We start from the raw sequence: 17,161 nt of genomic DNA, 5'->3' as shown, positions 1-17,161 counted from the left end.
ATTCATAACCCTGGCGATAAAATGTTTACCTGGCTCCGATAAATCGATGGGCCGGCGTTCGCCGTCGTCGTCCGCTCTCGGCTCTGTTACGCGGACGGTTTTACGAGATTTTCAATGGAAATTCGATTATTCCCTATCCTACGATCTTCCTTCTATTAAAAATGAAGTGGCCGACGCGTGGGAGGACCTTTACGAGATTGGGAATTCGTAGAATATGCATCCATTCGTTTATCGTATCGATCCTTATATAAAACAACATTCTTTCCTATCTCCTATCTATCCATAAAACCCGTCAATTTGACGGAAATTGAATATTCCAAGCGTTCGCGACAATTTAAGCCAATTCACGACGCAATTATGGAAATTCACATTATAATTCTCTGCTCTCGATACACTGATTACCACCAGCTATTTACAAACAATCCATTAAATCTATTAATTTAAATTCTCAAATCAATATAAGAGATTTCTCGTTACCGGTGCGCAGTGTGTTAGTCGTATTAAATTCTCGGTAGTTCCAGTGTTAAAGTGAATTTTCAGCCGTAGAATTTCAGCTCGCCGAGCGGATCCTCAAGAAACCGAGGCGCGGCTGGAAAAGAGTTGAATTACATTGGACTCGGTCGCAAGTCCGGTACCGTTGCCGGGAATACTGGGAATTATTCCGTTTCCTTCTACCGCACCGAATGTTTTATTAATTGACCGGCCACGCCTCCCCGTCGCGGATCAAAGAACGAAGAGTCCGCCGGCGTACGAATGAGGCACGGCTGGAACGATAGGTTTCATTGTCGCGCAGCACCGGCTCTCTCGCGTTCGTCGTATCCAGGAAAGAAACGAGGAAAACGGCTCGAGGGACACGGCAACCGGTTTTATTGCCGTGCCTTCCTCCGCTTCCCAGCGCCGCGGCCGACGAGCGCGGAGCGTGCGCTATCATCGCGAGTATTCGCGTCGCTCGAATAATTCCAGGTCTGACCCCGAAATTTCTCACCCTCGAAACCATCCCCGGAAGAGGGAATCGGCAACGAGGGCAACTGAGTTCCATGAATGTCACTTCGTAAATTTCAATTACAATATTAACCCTTTGCACTGGACAATATTTTTCATGAAAAGTATTCACTACTTTCTGACTGAATATTAACGATATTTTTCGCAACTAACACAATTGATTATCCTCTATAAATTAAGAGACAGAACTATTTTACTTCGACGTTTTATGTGTTGATACGTTACACGAGGTTTAATATTGAATTGAAAATTATGCAAAGGGTTAACACGTTGAACGCCAACAAATCGAATTACTATAATTCATTAACCCTTCACGGACGAAGATTCTTTGAAATATACAAAACTGTCAGCAGATGTAGCTAGATTATATATCAATTGCTTGAACTAGAAAAATAGGAAACTATGTTCTGATCTGTTGCTGTTCGAGTAATTAAATCATTTGTTTACGACTTAGTTTTCCAACTTAAACTATGATTGTCTGAAAACTTTTCTATGTTACGAGTGATACCATCTAATGCAGTGATACTCGACAAGATAAATGTGTAATAATAATAATAATAAACGTAATTCAATTATATAAGTTGATGCTGCATTATCTTCATTTTCTATATTTTTCTCGGCAAAATTGCTTGGCATACCACGTGTTAACCCTTTGCGACATTTCGGATGAAACGTTCATATTTAGACTAAGTTGCAAATGATTTCGAGAGATCAGCATGTAGTCTCCTTGTTTCCCATTGTTCTAGCAATTAATGTTATTTACTTCTAATGGAAGATACTGTCAACGAGTCAAGCTTTAGATGACAAGTGTCACAATCGATTTAAATCTACGAGTAGATGATTGCCTTTCTTGAAGCGAGGATGAAGAATGAATGTCGCTCGCGTTAAAGAGCAGATACGTCGATGATAGCTGCCATAATTTGACGAATGACCGCGCCGATATCGCTGTTAACGCGGCGGTGATTGAGATTGATAGGTTTTTCGGTGTCTTGAAATCTGTCGGTTTTTAAGCCTCTGTCTGTCTGTAGATCGTCGATAAGAGCGATTGACTCGTTCCGATACAGCTTCTCGCGTGTCCGCTAATTTTTAACTAAACCCCCGTCGATCTGCCGCTGTACAATGGATAGCGGAATCGGTTGACAGCCTCGGCGAATAATAAGACAGCGAAATTGCGGTAATCGTCGTTCCTGTTTACCGCGGAACCTGTTTACCGTCTTACTGTCCTCGAATGGTGACTATTATAGGAACACTAAAGATATTCAAACACCGTCGGCTCTCCGCGTGTACTCGTATACCCTCCTCCCTCTATTGACCGCCATTATTCCTCCTCTTCTTCCCTGCCGACACCTCACCGAAGTTATCTACGCGTACGTACCGCCGGACAATACCGAACTGACACGCCGGTGCGTTTGAGAGTATTGTTTTTCCCCGCCTCGGACGGGAGGCACGGTAACAATGAACAAACAATGGCAAAACAAACTTCTGAAAACTGCATTGTAATTTCGAGTATCAACTTTACCTCGCCGAGCAACCGTGTAGGCACGTGCAAACAATGGAACAAGAATACTCTTCTTTGTATTAACTTCTCGCGGCGAATCTCGCGTCAGAAACTGCGCGAATCGCTATGGCTATTTCAGCGGGTCATCTCGCGGGATTCTAGTGCAGTGGTTCTCAACGCGAGCGATACTGTCTCCGAGTGTAATTGAATATAGATTGATGGGTATGTATTTATAACTTCGAAATAAAAGGTGGTTTAATGTTCTCTTGGCGGTTACGCAATTTGTTTTCCAATATTTCGGGGGTCTCGACGGCTACATATGCTCCGTTGTTGCAATTAAATATTATCTTTCCGTTATCAATATTTGGCTTTTAAGGTAAACGTGTACTTAACGATAAGCACGGAATTCCTCTTCCTCTTTTCACTAACTCATCGAGGATAATACAGCTTCGATAAGAGCCGTTGCGAGAGCAATCGTGGAATGAAGATTGATTTCGGTGTTCCACATTGTCTTCTCCGAACAGAACAATACTGATTTTTCTAGTGATTAATTATTTATTAGAGTTATGAGTTCAAGCGAATATCATCTTGAAACCCAAAACAATAATTTCCCTATCAGTGAACTATTCATTCGAGTTAAGGGCTCAAACGAATATCACCATGAAGCCCAAAACAATACTAATTTCCCTATCAATTAATTATTCATTCTAGTCAAGGGTTGAAAATGAAGCCCAAAGCAATACTAATTTCCCTATCAATTAATTATTCATTCTAGTCAAGGGTTGAAAATGAAGCCCAAAGCAATACTAATTTCCCCATCAATTAATTATTCATTCTAGTCAAGGGTTGAAAATGAAGCCCAAAGCAATACTAATTTCCCTATCAATTAATTATTCATTCTAGTCAAGGGTTGAAACCAATATCATCACGAAGCCCAAAACAGTGCTCATTCTCCTCTCAATGAATTATTTATTCTAGTCAAGGATTCAAGCGAATATCATCTAGAAACCCAAAACAATACTCATCCTCCCAATTAATTCCTTATTCTAGTCAAGGGTCCAATCGAATACCATCTAGAAACTCAAAACAATACTCCTTCTCCTATCAATCAATTATTTATTCAAGTCAAAGGTTCAAACGAACTTCCACGGTTAACTGGTTGATCGAGCGAGCTGGAATTCGTGGCGAAGGTCTGCTCGTTCTTGACATTGTCAACGAGTTGGCCGGGAAGCCGGTATCGCCGGAGACCATAGATATCGCGTCGGTGAACGAAATTAAGCGAGAGCTCGAAGAAGGTCAACGCGTGCGTGCGTGCGTGCGTGCGTGCCTGCGTGCGTGCACGCGCGCGAGCAAGCGAGTCGACCGCGGGCAAATAACTGGGTAAAGGTCGCAAGAACTCGCGCGTTGCCGCGAAACTCGGATGAAAGAGATCCCACCACCGTTCGCAGGCGGACTCGCGGAGAACCTGTCGCCGTTCCCGGGCAACTTTTACGTCGCAAACACGCCTCCGCTGACGTTAACGAGATTCGATTAACGGTCGTAGGTATCGTTGATCGATTCGATCGCGGCGGAAGTTTCTAGGCTCCTCCGAGGCCAAGCTGCCTCCTACTCTTCGCGGAATCAACTGGATGCGCGAACCTCTCTTTACTCGCGTCGTTAGTGCATTATTGTGATTATTGCGATTTTATTAACACCACCGAGAATCGGTCAAACGAGCGGATTGAAAATTCTAGGTTTCTTTTCGTATATGTAACTTTCCCTTGCGGACGAATGTCGACGTTTCGGCGAGATCAAATTTCCATATTCGGAAAAGTCGCGAGCAAATGATTCGATTACTCGAACAGCAAGAGATCAGTGTATAATTTCCTTTCTTTCTATTATTTAAGCAATCGATATATAATTTAAGTTCATCTGCTGGAGGTTTCGTATATTTCGAAGAATCTTCCGCAAAGGGTTAATATCAGTTTCGCATTGCCTTTCCTTTTCTTTCTGTTTTCACTACGAAACATTTATCATTTAACTTGTTTATCTTTATTTTACAGCTGGTTATTTGACTGGTTAGAGGTGCCGGTAGTGTTAACTTTCTTTCCTTCATTTCCTTTTGACGACATAGATAGATTGTTTTCTTAACGAGGCAATCTTTGAGGAGAAACGTGAACCTCAGATCGCTGAAGTATATTCCTCTGACTGAGATATTCCTTAATATTTATGGTAGGTTGAGTATCATGGGAGCTCTAATTATAGCGAGAGTCATTTGTACAGCTGAGGCGAATCGTGCGACATTCGGGAATATTAAATACTACTCCCCGAAACGGATGATGTCGTTTTGTAATGGCGCAACCTTAATTGAGCGAAATATTTCCAGGTCATCTGCATATAGCAGGACTTTACTGTTAACAAGAACAGCAGCGTTGCCAGTCGCGCGTCAGTTGCGTAAGGGAGAGCCCAAATAGGATTGCTTCCTTGTAGATCCTTATACATAGATCGTTCCACAGAAAACCTATGCCTCGATACATCCGCGTAATCGCCGCAAATCTGCTTTCACAAACAAGGATCAGTACAGATTAAATCCCAGGAACATCGACCGAACGAATCATGTAATGAAAATGAATTCTGCTTCGATACACCGATGATAAATCCCTTCGAAAACCACAATACCACGGTTGTTAACTAACACGTAGTGTTGTATTAAAATGTTAACTCTTTGAGGACGAAGATTCTTCGAAATATAAAAACCTTCAACAGACGAAGCTATATACCAATCAATTGATACAACAAAAAAACTACGCGATCATCTTCCAATCGTCGATCGCGTCTTCCAATCACAAAAAGTTTCATCGCGTCAACATTATCCGCAAGCCATTAACACTAGACGCACCAGTCAGTTTAAGTTTTTTCTGTTTCGCAATTATTGACATCTTCGAAGCATTGAATACTCTAAATGATACGGAAATAAATAGTTCCACTTGAATACTACAATGTCTGAAGAAACCGAGAATAATCTACTACAATATTCAGCGATTACATTTCTGTCGTATCAAATGCTCGGTAGTCCTAGTGTCAAAATAACAATCCAAGATTCTTATCGCCATTATCACAACAAACTCTAAGCTTCAAAATAAATCCCTGCATCTACGCAAGCGGAAGCTCTTCGAATCCCAAGAAATCAGCTTCCCGAATCTTTCGAGCAAACTGCAAATATCTCTGTCAGTTCGGCGGATACATTCGATTTCATAAACAAAATCCGCGATCCATCGGTTCCGCCGAAATATCCGCGGCGCAATCGAAATTCGAAACGCGCGGCGAGCCGGCGCGAGCAATGTCAGCGATGTCAGCGATGACGCGATGCATATCTCCTGCCGGCGCGGCGTGGATTCGCGTTCGCTCGGCTCGTTAATCGCGCGTGCCGTTTCGGAGCGTGCAACGCGATCGAAATAACGGCGCTCCGTTTCCTTCGGGGGGCCGGGGGCGGGGGAGGAGGACAACGGGTTCCCAGGGGAAGGGTCCGCGGTCGCGGTCCGGCTGTCGGCCTACGCGCTCGCGATTTTCCCTCGACCTCCTTTCTTCTGCCCTCACTCGAAAACGCCGCCTCGCCGTCAGCCCCGTTAGCTTCCTCTCGGCGCCGGCGAATCGGCGAGCCGAGCGAACGGGATTCACCCTAGAACTGCCGGCGAGACGCGGGAATCATCAGACGTTGCCATTGAATGCAGGCAAATGAACCCTTTGCACTTCGTGGCATTTTCACTGGGACACTCAATATTTTCTAAAGGCGCAGACGACGTTTTCTGAGATTTAGCTGAGAAATCGTATGCATCGAGGAAGACTATTTTCTTCCAGTATTTTATATATCGATGTTAACTCTTGCACTCGAAAGATTTCCACTGGAAATATTCAGCATTTTCCGATGAGACAGACGACATTGTTTGAAACTAATTTAAGTAATTCATAGGTCAATTAAGGAACAAAGCTATTTTATTTAAATATTTCATGTAGCAACGCAAACTTTAATTTAGAACATTAAATATTCAGCTTCTTTGTTTTGTTGTATTAAATCCAGTGATTGAGAGTAACTTCTCGAGTGCAAAAGGTTAAATGTCAAACTTTACAGTTTTGCTGTGTCAAATCATTTGGCGACTGAGCGACGCCTCTAGCATTTATCTATTTTTCAAATATATCAAAGAAAATGTAATAATAGAGTTGTCGAGGAAAGAATGTAAAAATTCAGAGTGCAAAGGGTTAACAGTGGTTCTCTTCGAGTTTAGAAGTCAGTAACGAGAGGAAGAGTTTTATTTTACGGTTAATCGTGTTATACGAGAATCTAGAAATCGGTAGCAGCGAAGGGAAGAATACAATGCCCGCTAGATCGTCGATAAATCGTCGAATATTATTTGCAACTTACATAAAGAAACATTCTGCACAAATTATGTGGCAGAGTTGTTTTATTTCTATGTTTCATTCGTTAATACCTGATTCAACGTTTTATATTGAACTTTTCAGTTCACAATTTTGTTGCGTTCAATCGAACGGCGACTGAGCGACGCCTCTAGCGTTTACAAAGGGTTAAATCATGTTTGTATATTATGATTTACACGCTTATTTCGAACTGTTCCTCGTTCGAGTGTAATTGAAGAGTATGATAATGGAATGTTTGTTGTATTGTATGACGTAAATGGGTTAAGTTCCATTGCCGAAGGAACTCGGCCGCTCGATCGCGATCGTTCCCGTGCGTGGCGACCTCGATATCGACGGGCCACGATGGCCAATCTATTCTCCGGCGATCGCCGGAACACGCAGCCACGGAACCTCGAAACGGATTCGGGCTTTACGTCACCGTGGATTCCGTGAACGGCCGGGAATGCTCGCAGGACGCGTGACCCTCGGCGATTTGTCTGAAAGCCCCTGCTTGTCAGCCCTCGCCGCTCGTAACGTCCGCGTCCTCTGAAGGGACCATTGTTCCCTTTAATCTTCGAAAAACGGGTTGCCCAACGGCCAACCGAACACTGTACACGGAATCCATTCAAACTCCATAACGTTTAGTCTGTGAATCTTCGCGTGGATTCCTACGTTCGTACGCCGCCTCTTGCAAACCAGAACAAAGGAGACATCTTTGAATCGCTGAAACGTTTCTGTGACACGCTGCTTTGCTTCTAACAAATCTATAGAGTAGTGAGCCCTTTCAACTTTCATCTGTTCAATAATTATAGAAGAAATTAGGAACAAATCGCGTCTTACGAACCGAAACAAAGATATCTTCAACCGCTGGAAGATCAAATGAAAATGCGTTTCTATGACATGTCGCTTTGCTTCTAACAAATCTACAGTGCAGCGAGCCCTTTCGACTTTCATCTGTTCAATAATTATAGAAGAAATTGGGAAGTCACTTCGATCTATCTGGTAGTTCGTCGCGTCTTACCGAAACAAAAATATGTTCAACCGCTGGATGATCAAATGAAAATGCGTTTCTATGACACGTTGCTTTGCTTATAACAAATCTACAGAGCCCCTTGGAATTTCATGTGTTCAATAATCATAGAAGAACAAATTGGAAGCAAGTGATTTCGATCCATCTAGTAGTTCCAGTGCTGATCGACGCCACAAAGTCACGATAAGGGTTCATCGAAGAACGAGCTGCGAAAATTGCAACGTCCTCCAACGTCTCGACGGAAGAACTTCGAAGACAGAAACAGTATGCAAGCGAGAGAAGAAGAGAGACGAGAAGAGAGAAAGAAAGAAGAGACGAGTGTACATTGTATCGGTTAACGGCGATTGGACTGCGCGTTATTTATAATGCAACTCAATTCCGCGGGGTTGACCGCCGATCGATGCGCGGCGATTCCATCAGGCGGGACAGCGGCTTGAAAAATAATACTCGTCCCGACCTTGCCCTTCACTGTTACCCCGGCTTCCTTTCAATTTGCTCGATGAAACCCGGGAACCCGCCCGTGAACGAGATCCTGATTTATTAACCTGTTAACGGAGTCAGTTTTGTTCACCAACAGCTACCGCGTCGACCGGATTAATTGTTCGCGTACCAAAGAGATTAAGACACGATTGAACTCGATTCTAACGGAATAAATCATTCGGAAGCATATGACAAAGGCTTTTCATTCGACCGTTTTCGAGGAAATCTGAAGCTTTGGCTAAGTCCAGGAAGAAAGAATTCCGAAAATTCATGTTTTGGCTTCTGAAATGGTTATACGTCTTCAGAAGCTTAGAAAGGACTTTCTTAGATAGATCAAACAAGTAAATCCTCGAGTAACTAGAAGGAATACGATTTGTTCCAATAAAATTGAGAAAAATCGGAAAGCATCCAAAAATCGACTTAGTGTTGGTTTCTCAGCGACTCGTGTTCATTTCAGCGAGCATAATTGCAAGGGCAGGAAATTGTCGTACTTCAGTCACATCATAAAATTTTGTAAACAATGATGACAATAATCGTGATCGTACGCGTGAAATAGTCAGACGATCGTCGTTGTTAGTATTGTTTATAAAACCTTACGATATCGTGAGTTGAGTATATATTCCATTTGATCCGTAATTATGTTTGCAAGCTTGCTTTCCGATCGGTATAAACACGAAACGTTCATAATCGAGCATCGATGACGTCAGTTCTAATATCAGTATCGTCGAATATCAACACGAATCTCGAGCAACGTATCTTTCCAGTTTTCAGAAGGAAGTCTTCGTAAATCATTCCGACTGCTCGGCAGTTCTAGTACTCGCGACGATATAGTATCGTTGCACGCACAGTCGACTGACATCGGTATGTGCGCGAGCCACGCGAGTATTCTCATCGCAATCAGGATGTACCAAGAGATTCAGCGGTCACGTCAGCCTCGCGTGGTTATTAAATCCAACATTACGATCTATAAACACCGAACAGATCGCCGATCTTTAATGGATCCAACGATGTTAACAGTCGCGAAGAGAAAAATGGGGCAACGACTAAGCTAGCTTGATATCTATTTAATTTCAGTTTCCCCGCGATCCGCGGGAATCGAAAGTTGCGAACGGAGTTGTATAACTAAACAGCGTTTCCGGTTTCCGGGGAATATTAATGGAACGACCAAGAATGAAAAAAAGGAACGTTATTATCGACGTTCGTGCATTGTATCGATGGCGCAACGTCGTGACTTTAATGAAACGCGGCGTCGTTTCAGTTCTGTCACACTTTCCCGCGTTACATTTAGTGCAAACATATAAATGAACGTGACGCACGCATTTCCTTTTGTAGTCGGAGGACTCGTGCGCGCTGGATTGAAACGTGGTTATTACTTTGCTCCTTATCGTCGCGGTATCTGTTCCATAGGAAACTTCTCTCGAACGCGCCGCGGATATCTCAATGGAAAACCGAAGCCACTCGATAACTAATCGAATAACAGGATAACGAAATTCAATAACTTAGAGTATCAACGATAACTCGGAACGTACGAGTGCCACGAAATGCTTCGGGCAGAAGTTGCAAGATATATAGCTGAACATTGCGAAGTTTTTCGAAAGTTGATTCAAAAATGTTTACTTTTCAAACGATCATTTTGTATAGCAAACCACTTAACGACAGACACATTGGTAACCTCCAATTTTCCTCATCCGAACAATCGAATTCCAGAGCATCAACGTTCGAGCGAGTTAATTACTCGCTAATTCCATGAGTTTTCTCCTCTCTCGATCTCCTTCGCGCGCAACCTTGCCAAGCGTTATGGGGCTAACTTTCCTCCTCGAGACGATGCATAATTGCCGGCCGCGATACGATCATGCGGCATAATTCCGAGTTTCGAAAAGGAACGCGAGCGCGGGCAAACTAGGAGCTTATAAACTAGGTCCGTCCGGCGGATTCCTGGAAACGATTGTCCTGCTTGATGCACGACACGGAGTTTCATTGCCACCCCTCCGGCGACGATTGAGCAACGGCGTGCGTTCAGACGGGAGCGCGATCGAGGGACGCGTCCACGGTTGTCCGCGACCAGTCAGATCGCGAGATATCCGCGATCCATCGACCGTCCGTCCGTCCATCAGCGTAACGGGTAAATCCATAACGTAAATAGGACATTTCCAAACGGTCGCGCACCGGTCGGCGATTCATCGTCGCGCGAGTTTCGCGAAACTTCCGCTTTTTCCTCGAAGCGTATACTTCTGTCTCGTGGATACGACACGATAACGTTGCAATTAAGGGCTGGAGATCTTGATAAGCCGCAGGAGCGTGTCGTGGAAGAATGATAAAGCCCAAGATTGAAAGTTTCCACGATCGCACGGTCGTTCCGAAAGAATCGCGCTCCGTGTAGCTTATCGGGGACACGATCGCGCGACTTCGGTCCGCATCGCGGTCTCCAGCGAATAACTTTGATCCCGCGAGATCTGTGTCAGCATCAAGGTAAATAAACCTTTTACTCGGCACGCAGCGCCGCGGTTATTCTATAATGCTCGTCAATTAAAGTGAATTTTCGTAACGAGCCTGCCTCCGGCGATATTTTAGAATTAAACGAACGGGAATAACTATCTCCTTACTTAATTGGCAGTTGAACCTTTGTCGTTAACGATAGTGTGATTTTATGGTCCCGTAAACATTCGTTATTAAGCGAACGACTTTGAAGATGCTCCGACGATAAGCAGCATCGCGTTCGCGTCGCATCTTCGGCGGTTCTCGCGTTTCGTAATGTCGAAGCGTCGCAGCGGAAAGAAGATAATTCGCGATTCCGAACTGATTGGAATGCTGAGAACACTGTTGCATATTGTATCCCGCGTTCTCTTGCCCGTCGATCGTTCGGACGATCGCTCGGCCGAATCGAATCGCGACGGAGAACGGCCGCGAGAAGACAATATACAAATTCGTTTGGCTTCGAGACCTCTATTGTGGGTGAAAGGTATTTTTAGGTTTAAGCGGCGTTTCGGAGGCCTTTCGAGAGGAGCCGCCGCACTCAGGGAATTTCTGGTAACTCTCGAGGACGCGGTGTTTGGAAAATATAGGTGCGCATCCGGTTTTAGTGCCCGGGCACGGCCTAGACCTCGGACCAAGGTGCGGGCGAGGTATCGGTGAACGGCTTTGCGTCGTTTCGATCGAAATTACCGTGTTCCTTGGCACTGCGTCACCGCTCCGTTGCGTTGCTACGGTTCTCTACTCTCTTGTTCGCCATTACCGGAGTTTCCTTATTATTCCTGACTACAAATGCTACAAGAAATAGGACTGGAAGCTTCCACGATTTCGGATGCAAATGGAAAAATAAGAACATTGTATGAGTCGCTTAGAAATCAATGTTAATCTCTCGATATCTTCTGATTTTCGTAGATTCTAATGGAATAGATAATATTCTTTTAATCTCAATTTACTCTCCGTTTGTTCTAGGTCGGAAACCTTTTTATAGCTTCCAAACGTATAACAGTTTCAGAAGCCAAAGAATTTCCACAATTTTTCTTTTCCACGCTTAACGCGTTCTAAGCGACTCGAGATGTAACAATAATCACGAATATCCGAAGGGTAACAATGAAAATTTCAAGTCGAATCGAGAGTCGACGGAATAAAGCGTCGACCGGCAACGCGCGAGCTCCGATAAATATTTATCACCGGGTAAACTTCTCGGACAAGCGAATATGCGGTTTATCCTCGTTAGTATACACTGATTTATCTTCTCGACGACAGAACGGTTGTATTCAGCAGCCTCGAAGTGGAAGTCAAACTTTCCTCGTTCGCGGTTTCCCTCGGCTGGGACATTGCACGTAGCTTTTCATCGGGAATGACTCATCCGACGGCCGTGTTCTCGAAAAAGCGGAAACACCATATACATACGTTCCCGCAGGCACGCTCGTAAGTGCGAGAACGCCTTGACGCTTTTTTTCGCGCGCGAGGCTAATAAGGACACGCAAATAAGGATGCTCGCGGACGACGAAATTACGTTTACACGATCGCGACGCCGACGAAAGGTGGAAAGGTCGGGGAGATCGTAGCGGTGACCCCGAGCTGTGGGTTTTATTCGCGAGTCTCGTGAACAACTGTTTTTTGACGACTCGACGTACCGACGTTTAGGAATTCCCTGATGTAGGGGTTACGCTGCTGCGTAGGAATCACCGCAGGCACGCGAAAAATGGCAACAGAGAAATAAACGAAGGTCGAGGTCGCTTCGAACTGCTGGATACGTTTCTATTAGGTATGTATTCCTATAGAGATACATCTTTCGTCTGACAGCAGAAACATAACAATCAATTCAATTCAAATTCAAAACACATAACGATCAATTCAATTCAATTCGAAAACATTTAAATGAAGCCCTATGGTTTTCCTTTTTCAAAAAATAGTTCTATTACAACAAGGTTCGTTGTAAATCTCCATGCTTGGAACTCTTTTTTCTCCGTTTCCCTTTGAATTATAATTTCGAAATAACTTAATCACGCCGACAGTAGCCAAGGAGTTAAGTACATTATCTATGCACTGAAAATTGACGTTTCCGATGAGAATTTCGTTGATAATATTGCAATTATTCACCGCCTTATTACGGTACCGACAATATACTTACTGCTGGCACCTAAAGGCGCTTGAAAAATTTAGTTTCAGCCATAAGCGGCCATACAATATTATTGACAACAACTGCAAAACTCGCTTATATCTGGCACAAAAGAATTCCAATTCAACAATGACATCTCGCATTAATCATACCATATACAAACGTGACTATTTCAGATTGATTTCATTTAGCTCAATTCAATGTTTCCATTTCAATACACATTCTCAGAAATACGCGTCAAGGCGAAATTCCGCCGTAGCCAATTGTACGCTTGATTCGGCCAAAGGGTTAACCGTGGATCGCCCAGCTGAGCAAATTACAGTGCCAGACACGAGCAGCGACGCGCGATAGTTCTCTTCCGCGAATGGATAAGGAGAGGACACTTTCTTTTCCACGTCCGATACGCGCGGCCCGACCCACATGCCCGCGATCGCCGATCGAAGCCGATCCACGCGTTCCCGCTGATCAAAGGAACGTCGATCGAGTTCCCGAAACGTCGGGACCGAAAATAGGAGCGCGTAATACGCGAGACGTTGTCTTTGGCCGTCGCCGGTGGCCGAATCGCCGTTCATCCTTCCGCGAACTCCTCCCGCCGCGTCGCGCGAAAACAGCAGTGACGCGCGGAGACGAGACGTCGATCGAGAGACGATCGGCTCTTTTGAAGTTCGAACTACTAGGCTAGAAATATCGACAGGAAACTTTGAACGCCGCTGCTCCGAGCGAGCGTTGCTCAATTCGCCGCGATTAATGCGCGTTCGCGCCATTTCCCGAGCTACTACGCCCCGCGATGAGTTGGCGATCGCTTGGAGTTACTTCGATATACAGGGTGCGCATAACGAAAAGCGTGTTATTGTTTCCGAAACGAAATGATATCACTTTGGCGATTTCAACGATCTCTGTGTAATTCACAGAGGGATTGTAATTATTCTCATCGAAGTATTGAAAACGCTAGTTACATTTAATAAGAGATACATTATTGATTTTGTTAGTCGAAGGTGTCGAAGATACTAATCAGAGAAGTAAACGCAACACCAGGTTTAGATGAATTTATCATAGTTTACTCTATTGTTCATTTGCATCTTGGAAATTGGAGGTTAACACTGAACGTACTGGCGCCTTATATGTAACTACTTCCGCTCTGACCAGCTAAGTAATTAGTTATAAAGGTAAACAAATTGAAACGAAAGGAAAGACGAAAACTGATGACGAAGAAAAATACAAACTTTAACACATTTAGTGTTAAAGATGAACGGTTAGGATATGTACGTTACAATGTTTACAAAACACGTTCCGTAAACTTAATGTGAACAGGTTGAATGCACGATTTTAGTCTGCAAAATATTACGAAATGAAAGCACAATATTACATTATTCCTCCACATTATGTGTATTTACAACATAATAATGTTTTTAAATATTCATCGTTAATTGAGGGAATTACAGTAATTGGATTAAGGCGGGGTTCACCCAACGTGTTAAAGCGTCAACGATTCGATCGTTGCGAAACAAGTGAGGCGTTAATCAACGGTATCCCGTGTGAACAACTTTTTCACCGTGTCGGACAGTGTAAGTCGTAAGGCTTAGAAAGTTTCTCACTTACCCGACGTAGACGCGACAGGTGAAGTTATTGACACGACGGTCGCTGGCGAGCCTCCGCCGGTCCTCGAAGTAATCTTTAAGCGCCGTCACGCCCAGCACGAAGATCACGGGTATCATGGCGACCTCCTTGCCGAAGGCGTTTATGGCTGGCACCCAATTAAGCAGAACGATAAATATAAAATACAGATTGGCCACGCGGTGAAATTGCTCGAGAAGGTTGCGAGGTAGGAAGCTCAGCATGGTGTACTTCGTTGTGCGTACTCTGAAACCGAACCAACGATCGCGAGTTCAGCCAACGGGCAACAGACAATTCACCGTGATCTATGTGTTCCGCGATCACAATGCCGGACTTTCTCGGGAGATCGATTTTAACGCTGAAACTACCGAGCAGTTCGACTGACATTTCGAAATTCGTTCATAGTAACTACAACGTGTCTACTGAGACTTCCATTGATCTACAACTCAGTTTGCGCATGGCTGAACTAATTTCTTCGATAATTTCTCGGAACTTATCTTTTTAATCGCTGCAAAAAGGGATCAGTGGGTTGTGTTGGTCGTTTCAGTGTCGACTGAATCAAACGTCGAGAGTTAAAGGTTTAAGAGACTCTCGTTAAAGCTTTCTCCTCAAAGAAAATTGGATTTACAAGGATCTAAACGTCGCTTCGAGTAAATGAATTGTAACGTAAATACTCTTAGGTTTCCGAGTATCGACTTCCTCGAGGAGCATTCCCCGAAATCGTTTAGCTTCACGATCGCAAGAAAGGAGTTGTTTAATTAATTCTTTCGATCGGGAAACGATGATCAGGTAACGTAGAAGAGTCCGTTCCGTCGATGTACAGTGATATCTTCCGTCGCGACAACAAGAAAAATTGCATTAGAAAGTTCGAACGATAGTATTAGTTTCTCCCGACAAGAACATTATTATTACACTATTAAACGCGCGGCCGTCGAGGTGTTAATCATCCGTGAAAGCTCTTCGCGTCGGACGCAAGACGCGAACCGCTCGGTAGCTTTATCGAGTCCATTAGCGGGCACAGGACAAAACACTCCCTTTACCTTATGCATCGCGCCGAATACTCGTAACCGTTCATTATCCGAGACTATGAATACCAATTAAAATTACCACTCACGAGGAAAAAGGAGACCGGTGTTATTTATAACTCTGCATTTACTCTGAGCATTGGATATCGGTAATAGAAAGAATACTAAGAAAAACCAAGGAGTTCTGATGTTTATCAACCCCTTCGCTACTAATTAGACTCGTTAGGCTAGAGTTCATCAATTACACTTCCGTAAGAAAAACGACGTAATGATAACCCTTCGCGAAAAATCGAAAGCTGCCAATGAGTAGTTTAATTCAAATAATGACGGACCGTTATGGTTTTCTTGTCTGATCATTAAGATTTCGATACTTCATTCGATTCTTCATGGAAAGATTTTCTAAAGGGTTGATAAAGGATTAACCCTTTGCACTCGGAAGTTTCTCACTAGAGATATTTAACATTTTTTGACGAGGTGATTCTTAGAAACCATCTCCAAAAGAAATCACGAGTCCATTGAGCAACAAAGGTTATTTAAATATTATTTAAATATTGGAATAAGATTTTATTCCAATATTTCACGTATCGAGGCATTGTACGAAGTTCAACGTTAAATATCACATTTTACAGTTCCGCTGCGTCGAATCAAGTGAGAGTCACCTCCCGAGTGCAGAGGATTAATCAAGCAATTTGATATCTAGGAACCCAACACGTGGTCGAACGGCTCAAGACCAGTTCAAGATTGACCGAGGGTTTACCTATTGTTCACCCTCTTTCCATTGGGATGCTGACTCGACGGTGTCTTCGGCGGCACCAAGTGATTCGGCACTACGGTCCTCAGACGAGGCTCCTCCGGCAGCGGACCGCAGCATCGAGCCCAGAGCCTCCTCCACCAAGGCGGCTCCGCGCTACGTCTTATCGTGTATATCGATTCTGATCTGCAAACAAAGTTCAAACCGTTACGTTCACCTTTCCGTCCTGCTTCTTCTTCTTCTTCTTTCCCCATGCTGTAATCGTTATCAAATATTTCCTACGAACGAAAGAATTCAATTCGAATTCGCTACTAGAAAAACAGAAAATCCTTGTTAACCCCATCAAGATACCGAATGGAACTCGTAAAAAATACTATTCCCCCTCTTCAAGACGAAAATATCGCTTCCCTCGGATTGCTTTATTCCTCTGGTTACTCATCGATCAATGATAACGAGGCCTCAAAGGGGTTGGTTGCAGGTAGAAACCGCGAGGCGAGGGTTCAACCCTAAACAGGAGGAAATCCTTTCGTTCAGGATCTGATAAGCCGGAACACGCGCGAAGGTAATCAGATTCAGATTTTCGTGCGCCGTTGGACCGACGTTGACGATCGAGCGTTGAACCCGAGCAGCGTTTGAAAGTCGCCCGATACGCGTCCACGGGTACGCTCCTCGGACGATAATATCGCGCTCCTCGAAGTTAAACAGGGCCTTCCGACGAACCCGGTGTATTGGCAACGAGCAAACACGGGCACGACGAAAACAGCGCGCGCCGCCGCGC

At 44.1% G+C, this 17,161-nt stretch overlaps 1 protein-coding gene across 3 annotated transcripts in view; it reads right to left on the bottom strand.

Annotated features, from left to right (window-relative positions):
* Positions 1-17,161, bottom strand: part of LOC116430196 (phospholipid-transporting ATPase VD) — a 50,772-nt gene that overhangs the window by 18,952 nt on the left and 14,659 nt on the right. For all 3 annotated transcript variants that reach the window (XR_004235673.2, XR_012998826.1, XM_031983995.2), the window contains exons 3-4: positions 16,390-16,569; positions 14,593-14,853 (exon numbers count right to left, since the gene is read on the bottom strand). Coding sequence is in view for 1 of the 3 variants with exons in the window: in XM_031983995.2 (XP_031839855.1) it covers positions 14,593-14,853; positions 16,390-16,569 (441 nt within the window). In the remaining 2 variants the exon portion in view is untranslated. The remainder of the gene's footprint in view (positions 1-14,592; positions 14,854-16,389; positions 16,570-17,161) is intronic.

The sequence above is a fragment of the Nomia melanderi genome, chromosome 6 (assembly GCF_051020985.1).
Source record: "Nomia melanderi isolate GNS246 chromosome 6, iyNomMela1, whole genome shotgun sequence".
NCBI lineage: Eukaryota > Metazoa > Arthropoda > Insecta > Hymenoptera > Halictidae > Nomia > Nomia melanderi.
This window is presented reverse-complemented; position numbering and strand designations above follow the sequence as displayed.